At 35.8% G+C, this 13,456-nt stretch overlaps 1 protein-coding gene across 1 annotated transcript in view; it reads left to right on the top strand.

Annotated features, from left to right (window-relative positions):
- The window catches only part of LOC136054270 (transient receptor potential cation channel subfamily M member 6-like), a 49,396-nt gene that overhangs the window by 27,229 nt on the left and 8,711 nt on the right, over positions 1 to 13,456 (top strand). Inside the window, exons 4-12 of the mRNA XM_065745457.1 lie at positions 579 to 756; positions 1,134 to 1,347; positions 3,398 to 3,522; positions 4,303 to 4,474; positions 5,386 to 5,560; positions 6,612 to 6,735; positions 7,620 to 7,692; positions 7,807 to 7,907; positions 12,993 to 13,127. Coding sequence (XP_065601529.1) covers positions 579 to 756; positions 1,134 to 1,347; positions 3,398 to 3,522; positions 4,303 to 4,474; positions 5,386 to 5,560; positions 6,612 to 6,735; positions 7,620 to 7,692; positions 7,807 to 7,907; positions 12,993 to 13,127 — 1,297 coding nt within the window. The remainder of the gene's footprint in view (positions 1 to 578; positions 757 to 1,133; positions 1,348 to 3,397; positions 3,523 to 4,302; positions 4,475 to 5,385; positions 5,561 to 6,611; positions 6,736 to 7,619; positions 7,693 to 7,806; positions 7,908 to 12,992; positions 13,128 to 13,456) is intronic.

Raw genomic sequence — 13,456 nt, 5'->3', positions numbered from 1 at the left:
TATGTGACAGTAATACTGATTGAATTTGGACTCTGAGTTATTCATCCTGTTGCAAATCTTAAATGCTAACTGAGCTTCTGTTATATTTCAATTAACATTACATGTATTTATTTTGTATTTTCAATATGCTGGCGTCCTGGAGTTAGCCTAGAGTTCTCTTTTGACTGAAAGCTGCTGCTCTCATTTGCATTCATGACTGTAGCTCCTTCAGCACCCAGAATAACCTATTGTAATAGCTATAGAAAATTTCTGTGTTTTAAGATATTCCTCTGAAATTTTATGTAAGACTCCAATAAATCTGAGCTGTAGAGCTCAGGTCAGAATTAACTTGTGGGTAAACTGTCAGAGCGCTATCAGTGTTCCCCAGGAGGAGAACAAACGATATATCCAGAAAAACCTTTTTATTATTTAATTCAGTGTCATTTTACCATCACTGAGATTTCTATTTTATTTAGTGTTAGAATGCTACAATATCCTTCTTAGCAGAAGAGTGTTTGAGCTACTCTGGTGAATATCCTAGATCTGTGCACTAGTGTGTATAATATAAAATCATTTTTTAATTTTATTTTTAATGTGAGATGTTGCTGTGGAAGGCTGATTGGAGATCACCCAGGAGTAGACTGTAGCTGGCCTGTCTGTCAGACTTCCCTGCAGAGAGATGAAGAATGGTCTGTGCAAAAACACACAAAGACAAGTCCAACGGATGCATATGGTACAATCAATTTTCAAGACGGAGATCACACTTACCATGCCAAGGTTTGAATGATTCCCATTGATGGCTGGGTTTATTTATTTGCTTTCTTTTTATAATTCCCCTGGAAGAAAGGCAAAGAGTGGCACTTGGTGACTATAGACTATTTTGCTTCAAGATAACAGGAGAAACCTAGAAGTAAGTCATGTTAGTGTATGTGCATAATATCTTTATGTTGAACTTCATCACAATTAAGAGTAGCTGCTTGTCTTGCTGCCTGTACTGCTCACTGACACATTTCTGTGCAATCACAGTATTATGAAAATTCTAACCCACAACAAAGTCTTTAAGATGCTAGAGCTGGGAACTTGGTAAGATGTTGCAGTTTCCTCTCTTCAAGTATTTCAATAATGTTTATTTTATTTATGATTATTTCTTCCAGTATATTAGACTCTCTTATGATAGCAATTTGGATCAGCTGTTGCACCTGATGGTTAATGAATGGCAGATGGAGTTGCCAAAGCTGGTCATCTCTGTTCACGGAGGCACTGAAAATTTCAAACTTCCCTCAAAGGTCAAGCAGGTTTTCAGCAGAGGATTGGTGAAGGCTGCTGAGACTACAGGAGCATGGATAATTACTGAAGGCATCAACAGTGGTAGTGTAATTCTTCTAATTGTTTCAGTCTTCCTCTGGTGTTCTTTTTGTGTGTATAAACATAAAGGTTTGGGGCAAATATAATGTTAAAATCGTTAGTTTTATAATTTGTGCTATTTTTTTTTTACAGAGTAAAACATTTTTGTTTTATAACAATGCACAATTCAAAGACTAACAATGTATACAGGTGTTCTTATTTATTTATTTATTTATTTATTTTAACAGCAGTGTATTCTACAAGTAATAAGAAACACAGCGCCAACTGATAGTGGATAACAAAGACTTACTTGCAGTTAATTTTGTCTGCTTCATTAAAATATTCAGTTTCTGATGACTGAGCGGTATTTTTAGAAACTCTTTTCAAATCTATATTTAGTTTCTGTTTTGTTGTTGTTTTAACACTGGGAAAGTTTTGAATTATGATAATCCTTACAATTGATCTATTAGCATATTATCCTCTCAAAAACTGAGGTGGTTGATCAGACACAGATTACTTCTTTTATCTTTTATTTAGTCCAGGGACCTTACTGGGGAACTACCCTGTATGTAAATAATGAATTTTTATGACTAGGTAGAAAGTGACATTAGCATGTATATGGAAATTATTAACTAAAAATTTGAGTTTGAAGCAATTAGTCATTACATTGGAGCATTACAATTACTGCAGCACACATCATGTATACAAGCAGGATGGATGGTTTATTTCTGCCTAAAACATAATCACAGAATACAATATATAGGTTGCTTTGAAAGTAATTCCTCCTCTTTATTTCCATGGAAACTACAACAGATACAAAGGGTATAATAACACTTCGATAAAGGAAATTCTCAGCTACAGAAAACTATTTTTCAGCATAGTTACCATTATTGGCTATACATTTTCACCAATGATAAGCAAAAGCTTGTGTGCAGCAATCATGACAGTCTGCAACAGTGGAGGTGACCTGTTGTTTCATAGCTGCTGTGTTGATGTCACTGCTAGGAAAGTGTTTCCTATGCAGTCCATCTTTCACTGGCCTGAATAGACAGAAGTGAGAAAGTGCCAATTGCAGACTATTAGGGGAGTGTGGTAGGACAGTCCAGACTTGGTTAACAATAAACTCCTCTGTCTACGAACTGGTATGGAGCCTAGTGTTATCATGTTGCTAGAGAAAGGTCTTCTTTTCTGGCCTGACTCTTAATGAAGCTGAGCCTTCAGATTACACAACATTGTGATGACAGCAGTCAGAGTGGATTTTTTTCTGGGTTCCAGGATTTATCACCCCTTTCTTATTCCAAAAGACAGTGCATATCCCTTTACCTATTGAGGGCTGTGTCTTGACCTTTTACTTAAGTGTTGAATTCACATGTTGCCACACCATGGATTGCTGTTTTGATTTTGACTCATTGTGGTGACACAACATCTCATCACTGGTAATGATGCAATCCAGAAAATGGTCACTTTCAGCACTATATTAGTTCAGTAGGTCCTAACAAACCTGTGTACAGTGTTCCTTCTATTCCTGTGTGAGCAGCTGGTACATACTTTGCAATATTCCAATGTTGCCACCATTGTTTCCAATACACTGAAGCCATTACTTGGTTCTATACACAGTCCCCTGGTCGTAATCTGCTGATTTGTGTGGATGAGCCAATCAATTCATTTTGTGCTATGACAGTTGTGCGTGGCTTCTCTTTCATGTTGCTGTTGGCACTGCTGAAATGCTCCACTCACCACCTGCACTGACAGATGTCAATGGATGCCATTTTTCCTGCATGGACAAATCTAGTACTTGGTATGGAAGAACTCAATGGTGTCAGATGCCATTTTGTAAGAGCGCCCCTCTGCTGCCATCTATCTCATGGCAACAAAATTGAACAGAGTGTTTATGAGAAGGTTCAACCTCTACTATCCTACCACTATCATCCACCGCTGAGTCTGCAGGCCAACATAACAAAATAAGAGTCATTACTTTCAGAGCAGCTCTCTTGCAGGATGGGAAGTCCTTCAGTTATTGTTCTGTAGCAAATCTCAAATTTAGAATTAAAATTATGGCTAATTATCTGTTTAGGAGTATCCAGATATGTGGGGGATGCACTGAAAGGCCGTGCCTCGCCATACCTGAGAAAGATATGTGCTGTTGGGATCCCTCCATGGGGTATCATTGAGAACCAGAGGGATCTCATTGGGAAAGATGTGAGTTGATGTATTTTAATAATAAAAACCTTCATGTTTGAGCAATGCTTTGGCTTTCTTACATACTTTATTTTGTGCTTGCTTCATTTTACTAATTTGATATTTTTTTCTTAGCAACAGAGGTTTAGGTTTTTCTCCAGAGCAGAATGTTGTGGCATGTTGAGGCACTGTGTTCGGTTTTTCTTATGCAAGTGTACAGTTTTAGAACATTTTTTCTTACAGGAAATTGCCATTCCTTTAAAAAAAATGCAGTTAGTTAGCTAATTCCCTTGTGGATCCAAATTATGCATTTCTATATTCATGTGGTTTGAGATAAGCAATAAGGTTAGTTGTACACACAAACAGGCCATTAACATGTGTGATTTTTCTTCATAAATTAGAATTATAAATAAGTGTCAGTGTGAGGGCGCAGTCTATGTAACTGTTTAAAGACACTTGACAAGTAAGGCAAAATCTTCCCTGATAAATGGTAGCTTACATATTTTTATTGGAAGTACACTCAGGAAAAAATTCCATTGTGTTTCAACTACTGCAAAGAAAGGTTGTCAGTGTCTCTTAATAAGAACTGCCAGCCTGCCTAACCAGAAATGTTTTCTGGCTATAAATAACATGTCTGTTAGATCATATTGAATGATCTTGGGTTTTTATTTGAGCAACAAAAAGCACAATAGAGTATTTATTTAGACTGTTATATGATGAAGGAATAGATATAAATGAGGCAATATGCGTGGTGATATTTTGCTAGCTTATGAGAGTAACTTTTTAATTTTGTTTTTATAGGTTGTTTGCTTGTACCAGACTCTTGGTAATCCTCTCAGCAAACTAAGTACCCTCAACAGCATGCATTCTCATTTTCTAATGGCAGACGATGGGACAGTAGGGAAGTATGGGAATGAAATGGTGCTCAGGAGGAATTTGGAGAAGTATTTATCACTTCAAAAAATACACACTAGTAAGTACTGCAGTAGTCAGCTTTATCACAGAAAACCCTGCCTAAAAAGTCATGGAGCTACTTGACATTTCCTGTTATCTTCTCTTGGGTATGATGCATAGGGACATGGTTTAATGGTGCAACTGCTAGCGTTAAACTAGTCTTAAAGGTCTTTTCCAACATGAACAATTCTGTAGGTCAGTTGAGATGGATTTCACTGAGGTTGAAAGTCGCTCAGTTCTGAATATCAGAAAAAATGAGAAGAACAGCATTTTCATGAAGTGTTATGCATTGGAATTAACACATCATTTATGATTATTTCTTTTTGTGTACTAGATTATATAAGTCATTTGTGGAAATTCATTCTTACACAGTGATTTAAACCTTAAAATATGTTAAAAATATTAGCTGAATTACGATATTGAATCCTTGTTTTCTTTATCTGCTTACAATATAGTATTTAGAGACTAACTCAGTTATTAATGTTTTTGTATTTAGAGATTCTAAGTCAATCTCTGACTTTTTCCATATCAGGAGAAATATGAAGTCAAAATTTATTTATTTATTTTATTTTATTTCTATTGTATCTTACTTGAAATTTATTTTAGATTATTAAGAAGAATACCCTACTGGTGTTCAATTTAAGAAAATATTTAAGAAAGAGTACCTAATGACTTTTCTGTGTGTTCAAGTAACAAAAAGGGTATGGATCACCTTTAAAACACCATCACTGAGTACTTTGAACATCAGTCTTAGAATAATTAAGTCAAACTAAAGATGCTGTACTAATGATTTCCTTTCTGTTGAACTATTTACTATGAGACTCCATCATGTATAATCCACCCAGCAATGATTTTATCTTCTGTTGATGTTTTTTTTTGTGTGCACAACTGAAACCTATTTGTAACTGGGTAAGGTGTGTTTTGAACCAGGAATAGGCCAAGGAGTACCCGTAGTTGGATTGGTGGTGGAAGGAGATGCCAGTGTGATTCTAATGGTGTGGGAGTATGTAAGGACCAGCCCACCTGTCCCAGTGGTGGTCTATGAGGGCACTGGCAGAGCTGCAGATATCCTGGCTTTTACTCACAAACACACTGGTGATACAGGGTAAGTAGTGCATAATCTGCCATGCTGGGAGGGACCTAAAAATGCCAAAACCACAGACATGATTTCTAATGCTTATAATGCCACTAGATTGGGGTTTGTAGCTGTAGGCAACTAAGACTGAGGTAGGAGGAGGTGCAGTGTGCCTTGGGTTTGTCTTTGGTTAACCCAGTGTATTTGTAATTGTATTTGTAATTTTTGCTGTGTGTTTTTTTTTTTTAATTTATTTTTTTATTACCTTCAGTACAGCCTTGGCTGCAGACTCTACATTAAACCTACTATGATGCCAATTTTGGATCGAGAATGAAAATAAATAAATATACGAAGTTATGTAGCAAATTAATTTTTTTCTGTGAAAATTTTTCGAAGTCAGAAGAGCTTTTTACTTAATAGTTAATTATTGGAAAATTGAGCTGGATTTGTTCTAATTAAAAAATGACGATTTAGTAAACTTCAGTTGTCCATTGCATATATGCAGTAATAATTTATTTATTGTCTTATCTCAATATCCTTTTCAGAGCATGCTATTTTCACCCAACATATTGTAATGAGAACTTTTTTCACTTTCTTTTCCTCCATATTTCTTGTTCTTTAAAAAAATAAAAATAAAAAAATCTGGTCATTTGAACAGGAGAGAAGAATATTAACAGAAGAGTAAGCAGAGAGAAATAAGGGGGAAATGAGTGCAGGAAAAAATGAGATATGTTAAGATTAATGAGCAAATAATGAGGAATTGAATTTATTTATAAATTGCTATTTAAAGGAAGAGGATGATTGCCAAAGTATCAGTGACTTTTTGCTCTATATTCATGGACAGTCCTTTGGAAATTATCTGTCTCATTTCTTTTACTTTCAATATGTATTATCAGAGCAAATATCTGTGTGAATAATAACTGATGTTATAGTGTACCTTTACCATCTTTTATTCGAGGAAGGAAGAATGTAAGACAGCAGAGAAGTGTTTCTGTTTAACACAGTTTCCCCCTCTTCCTTAGGTGATGTTTTGGCAGGGGAGAAGTAGCAAAAAATGTTTTAACTTGTATCTCCTTTTCAGGCATCTGCGCCCTCGAGTGAAGGAGGAGGTTTTAGTAATGATTCAAAACATGTTTAGTTTGGGACAGAAACAGTCCAGTCATCTATTTCACATTTTGATGGAATGCATGGAGCACAGAGAGTCTGTGAGTGGGATTCATGCTCTGACTTAACAATATATTCCTCTGCTGTTACCTTTTTTTTCTCTTCCTGTGTTGGATTGACATCACAGTTGAAAAAGTAATAATGTTATCCCTAAAATAAAAGTAACACGAAAGTGTCTGTGCTAATTCGTATCTTAGGCAGCTCCACAGAAGCGGCTTAGTTAACTTTGCTTCGAAAACTTAGTTAACTTCGTTTTCTCAGTGCCTGCTCAAGAAATGACAGCCTTTCTGATTTTAGTTAGAGACTGGGCGTCTTTATTTTCACAGGGAAGATCAAGTACATTTTACTTTTTAAACTATTTAGCAGTGTTTTCTTTATAATTTGGAAATGTTTCTATCCTTTTTTCTACTCATAACAGCACTGTTCTAGAATTTGTCGTGGGGTATTGGGATTTTCAAAGTGTTCTGTCATGTTTAGTGACTCATGAGCTCATTTAGGGCTGCCAAATATTTGTTTTGGGAATAATGACTGTGATTACTAAAGTGGAAACTATCCAATCTGTTTTTGTTATTATTTGTTTTACTTTGTTGAAGTGTCTGTTCTCTAGTTGAAAGCTGATTAGTTACTTATCATATGCATGCATACTTATCATACTTATCATATGCATTAGTTACTTATCACAGTCATGCATTTTTATGTTTCACAGCTTTAAAGATAATTGAAAGGAAATAGACACATGTTATTATGCAGCAGGTTGATGGCAGTTGGTCTTGGATGCTATTGCATTACAAGCAAAATGGTACATTTCCTTTCCAAAAGAAAGGAAAATTAGTCTGCCAGTGTTTATGCTGAAGTATGGTTGAATCTACCACAGCCAAGAGGAAATAATCACACCTCAATTAGTGTACTTCTGCAATTCTAACAGATAACTATACTTGATGTGGAGTCTGAAGAACAGCAAGACATTGATTTGTCCATTCTAACTGCACTCCTAAAAGGTATGTATTTGAAAGTACAGATTTCATTTGACATACAGTCTTGTTGGCTTACCTTTTTAAAGCAAAGGAGTAATACTGATTATGTAAATTGCTCAGTTTTTGCTTGTTTCCTAGGTACAAGTATGTCTGCATCAGATCAACTGGATTTGGCACTGGCTTGGAATCAGCTAGATATTGCCAAGAAACATATACTGGTTTATGGACAACACTGGAAGGTACTTCTATGTTTTAGTTTTTCACAATGTCTTTGCACTTTGCTGTGATGACTAATTTTCCGTGACTTGCATTTGTCAGGCTCTAGGTGGGGATTGGTATGGTGCTCATTATTTCTGGAGTAATGATCTCTGATTTTGAAGAGTTGCTATCCTTAAAACTTTAAAATGTTCAATTGCAGTGGGAGTCATATGAAGAATCAAATGCAGTGTTTACCTAGAAAAGAGATTCTATCTAAAATTTGTACAGTTTTCACTACTAGCCTTTCCAAATAGTTTCAGTGGTCCTTCTGGATGTATATCTTTCAAGCCTGCATTGACAATCTGTGATGATCATGGACATTTCTTTGTAATCCTTTGTAATATATATATATATATATATATATATATATATATATATATATATATATAATATATTTATGAAAGAATAAACTACAAAGGAGTGTTGGTTCTATTTTCCTAGATCTAGAAAATGAGGATCTCTAAAAACCAGAAGTGAATACTTTATGTTATTGACAGGTAGAAAAAAACCATCATTAATATGACACTGTGGCTTAGCTTTGCAGAAAAAGACCCAGCAGACACCAAGGTGAACATGAGTCAGCAGCCCTTGCCATTTAGAATACTAAGGCCTAACAATGTTTTTAGCTGTTAGGCAGTGTTGCTAGCAGATCCAGAAAGGTGATCTGTCCACTCTACTCAGTACTGTTGAGGCTGCACTTGAGCTGTGTCCATTTCTGGGTCCCAAGAACAAGACAGATTTGGATGTACTGGAGTCCAGCATGGGGCCACAGAAATGACTGAAGAACTGGAACACCTCAGCTATTTGGAATTGCTGAGAGTGCTGGGACTTCCCACTGATAACATGAGTAAATATTTTCAGAAAAAAATGGCATCTGAAGCTCCTAAAAGTACATAATTACATTGTTGATTTTGCCATTCCAAGAACTTTTTTTGACTTTCCAGAATAAATTTTGTGTAATGGACAGTCAGCATATATATTTTGCTAGTATACCTGATTGCTAAACACAAAAAAATACTTGAATTTATTGGTCACTAGTATTTATACACTTTCAGTACACTTTATATCGTTCATAATACACCTCCTGTGGTATATAGAGCTGAATATGTGAATATTATACTTGAGATATTTGGGCATCTGTAAATTAAATGTTACCTCTTTGGGCTCAGTTCACTATCTGTGAAGTGATGGTGATAACGTAACCTTTTTTAAATGGTGAAAATGGTGTTGAGTGCTCACTGAAAAATAAAGAAAGAATTTTTCCAGTTATTTTTTGGGATTTGAATGTTGTGTAGATGATAAAGAGTGTTCCAAGCCTGGAACAATAAAGCTAGATCAAAATGTTGAACAGCTGCCTGCTGAGTGAGCATCATTCACTGTGTGAACTGAATGAGCCTGAGCCCTCTGGGGAAACATAGTATGTGATGGTGCAATGAGTAATTGTACAATTATTCATGGTGATGAATTATTTGATAACTTCTGAGTGATTGACTGCATAACCTTAATTGTGTTTCAGTAGCACAGACATTTGTTTTTATGAGAAAGGAAAAAAAAAGATATGGAAAAGATGTGTGTATAAACAAGAATGTTTGCATATTTTTGCCTTATTTATTTATTTATTTATTTTTAAATATGCTGTTATGTTTTGACCCTATAAAGGGAATTGATGTTTCTTTATTTGCATTTATTTAGTTGTTTGCCTCTGGCAATTCTTCAATCTAGTACTCTTTGTGTTGTTGATAAGCTTTATTTACACGATCTGTGTAAGATGTTCAGGAAGAACGGGGAGCATCTGTTCTTACTGTTTTAAAGTCTATGCTATTGTAGTAACAGAAGTATTAAGCTTTTGCCATTTTTATCACTGAAGATGTATTCTTACAAGGCCTGTGAGTCTGCATCACTCATTCGTATTTATGTATGTGGCAGGTTAAGCTTACTTTGAGCTGTGAATTAATATAACTGATACAAAAAATGAAGAGAGAAAGCTGAGATCTTAAACTAAGAATATTAAATGTCTAAGACTGTTTGCTGCCTAATCATTTTTTTTTATGCCTTCTGCTCTTTGAGGTGTGGGGAATAACAAGTAGCAATTTCCTAGTTCCTACATACCAGTAAACTGGCTGGTAATGTACCCACTGTTCAAGACAGGGTTCTTCATTGAGATATTTGGTGAAATAGAAATATTTTTATATGATTCTGCATTAATTTAAGCGTAAATAAATTGTCTAGTATTTGTGCACTGGCAATTTTTGTTGGCTACTTTCAAGGCTGATGCTGTGAAAGTAGGTTATTTTTTTTTTTAGCCAAGTGCATAGTATTTAATCTTTTTTTTTTTGTTTGGTTGGCCCATATTGTGAGATTTTTCTGTACTTCTTCACAGTCAGTTTATTTACTATGAGTATTTTTTGTCAAAGCAGTATTCAGTATGTGGAAATTTATTGGTCTTTTTTTCCTACCACTTTGTTAGTTGTTGGTCAATTAGAAGACCTTCTGACAGTATAATTCATTCAGAACTCCTTTAAGAAAGCCATTGCTGACATAGTTTAAGGGGATACAAATATACTGTAATAATCAGAAATCTTAGGTGAATATTGCCTGGTACCAACAATTTGCTACCATTTTACTGATGACTCCTAAAATCTTTTCTACTGACATTTTAATTTGACACAGTTCCTCAGATTTATCTGCCCTAAAGAAATCTCTGTTGTAGGAACTTTCCTAATACATTCTGTAGTGCGGAGTGAGGCAGTGAATTAATTTACCATCTGCCATGCTCCAATATAAAGGAGAGAGATGATGTTCTTTATATGTATGTGTATACCCGGTGTGAGATTAAGACACAGCGGGTCAAATGTTAGCCCAACCAGTTTATTACAAATACTAGTTGCTTAGGGATATGGGGAAGGGAAGGTGGGCAATAGAAAAGAGATGAAAAGTAAGAAGACTTGTCAGAAAGCGAGAGAGAGAGAGAGCATCACCACCGTGGATCCAGCGAGGTCTGTAGCCCATTGATCTCAGGAACTCTGTGGTCACTGCGGGGGATGGGAGAAAGCCGGGAAGCTTTGCAGCAAGCAGGCCAAGGGGTTCATCCGAAGAGTTTCTGCCCTCAGGGAATCTGATTGCTCTTCGGGAGTTCTCCATCAAAGATGTTTTCTTTGGGAGTTCTTCTCCAAAGTCGTTAGTTTAGCGAGGGCCTTTTATCCCCTATTTCTCAAGTTTTTTTTCTTTTCTTTCTGTTAGTGTGACATACCTGGCCCAACAGATAAGCCAGCAGGGGGTGGTACCTTTGTTGCCATGCACAAGCATAATTAGTGATCAGCTTCTCCAAGCCGAACCCCAAAAAAGACAGGCTTGGCCCTGCTTCTGCTTATCTTTACAACAATAAGCAGAGGCACTGTGGCATGGTGACACTCACCTTGATAACCTGCAGTTCTCACTTGGAGTCTTATCACCAGAAGGGCCTCATGAAGCAAACTTTGAGACAAATAAAAAGAAAAGAAAACAGTTTCTGTCTTTCATACCATTTCTGCAATAACCTTATCTCTTTTCATGTTTCTTTAACACCTTGATCATCTTCTGGTCTTATGGAAGTACTGGCAATTCCCCTGCTCCCTTGCTCTGCTTCAGATGTGTTTGAAACAAGATCTGTCTGTGTTCCTACCTGCTTCAGCACAATTGTTCAGCGCAATCACTGTTGAATAATGAATAATGTTCTCCCCTTCAAGCAAGGTGTAAAGAGCTTGTAATAAACAGCTGTTACGTCTCTTTGCTTCTCCAGCAAGAAATTGGAAAGAAACATATCCTTGAAAATTTTCTTCCAATTAAGGAGAAAACAATCTGAAATAACATTATTTTCTTCATAAACTGGAAAGAAGAAAAACATATGAGTACAATGGTTATTTTTTTACCTAGATGGTCACTCAACCAGTGCAGTCATAAGAGTATGTAGTTTGTGCACACTTACTACAGCTGGATGTTGAAATTTTGAAACAGATTTTTAATCATCCATTTAAGCAAGTGATTATCCATCCAGACATAGTATTCTTCATGTATTTAAGTTCTTCGAGGAAACATGCATGACTATGCACAAATTGGGGGTATTTCTTTTTTGCACTCGAGCCTTAAAAATTGAGAAGTAAGGGTTATGACCAGCTGTAACTATGTTTCTGCTTAAAGGTCATCTCAGTCTCTAATGGACTTTACAACAAAGAATGTCATTTTAGTAGTAACTGCACTGCTGTAAACCTCATAAGGAGCATAAGGAGTAACCTCATAAAGCATAAGGAGTAACTGTTCCTGAAAATTTGATCCAAGAATAGACTTTGAGATATTTTAGTAAGAAGTACCAATAATCCAGGGGCTTTGCACAAGTTATTGCTTTTCATGTGACACTTTTATAACATTTACTGGTCATATTTAAGTGTAACATCCATGAAACTGAGTATATGCATGGGAAAGAGTAACTTTTAATTCCAAATGAGCATTAGCAACTTCCCTATTTGGGTGCCATCATTCTCATTCTGCTCACCTGCATTTTCTGCACACCTGAGTTCTGCAGAAATCTTTTTATGAATTCCACGTATATCCAAGTTCTTTAGTTCTTATCCTAGTGCAGATTCATATGTGAAGTCTGCTTAAAGAGCTTCAAGTTCTGCAGAGAGATCTTGAACTATATTACCTTGAAGTAGCTTTTGTCATATGTCAAAAAAGAAAAGCTTTCCTTCTGCCTGGAGCATTATCATACATTAGCTTCTAAAATGAATTAGTGTAGGAGAGTATTATCCTACTGTAGAGTACAGTATAATCCAAGTTTGGTTGTGTAATCTTATGTAAAATTCTTTATGGACAGTGTCTTTACGGAGACTCTGTTGTACTCCTCCTTGTTACTAGATTTTTTAATGGAGATGCTTCCTCCACCATATTTTTCTTTCATACCATGCACTGTAAGTACACATGAAGATAAATCATTGTGATAAAGAGTTCCTCAAGGGTTCAGAAATCTTGTGTTTTCATCTCCAAAATAAGATTTTTTTCCAAGGTTTCCCTCTGTCTCTGTCCATCTGAAGGTTGGTGCATTGGAGCAAGCAATGCTGGATGCTTTAGTGATGGACCGTGTGGATTTTGTAAAGCTGTTAATAGAGCATGGAGTGAACATGCACCGTTTTCTTACCATATCCCGCCTGGAAGAGCTCTACAATACAGTGAGTATTTGAAATCCCAGTGTACAAGAGGCACACAGATAACGTGGGATAAAAATATATAGGAAGATGACTTTCTGCTGAAGAGATAAGCCCATGTTTTTTACAAAAGGCTTTTGAAAAAAAAAGGAAATTAATGTTTTTCAATCATTTTTTATTTTAATGAAGGATGTGTCCTATCTTTTTATTTTTCAGTTTATTGACTTGAACCAAACTGAGTATTTACTCGAAGCTTATGAGAAACATTCTCTGATTTTAATCTGATATTTGATGTATGCTTATCTTGCTGGAAATAGTATGCTGTTTAACCAAAGTGATACTTACTTCCTTTT

Source organism: Cyrtonyx montezumae, unplaced genomic scaffold, assembly GCF_038088225.1.
Source record: "Cyrtonyx montezumae isolate F1298 unplaced genomic scaffold, pur_monq_1.0 scaffold_36, whole genome shotgun sequence".
In the NCBI taxonomy this organism is placed as follows: domain Eukaryota; kingdom Metazoa; phylum Chordata; class Aves; order Galliformes; family Odontophoridae; genus Cyrtonyx; species Cyrtonyx montezumae.
Note: the sequence above shows the minus strand (reverse complement) of the source record. Positions and strands in the feature narration are given on the sequence as shown.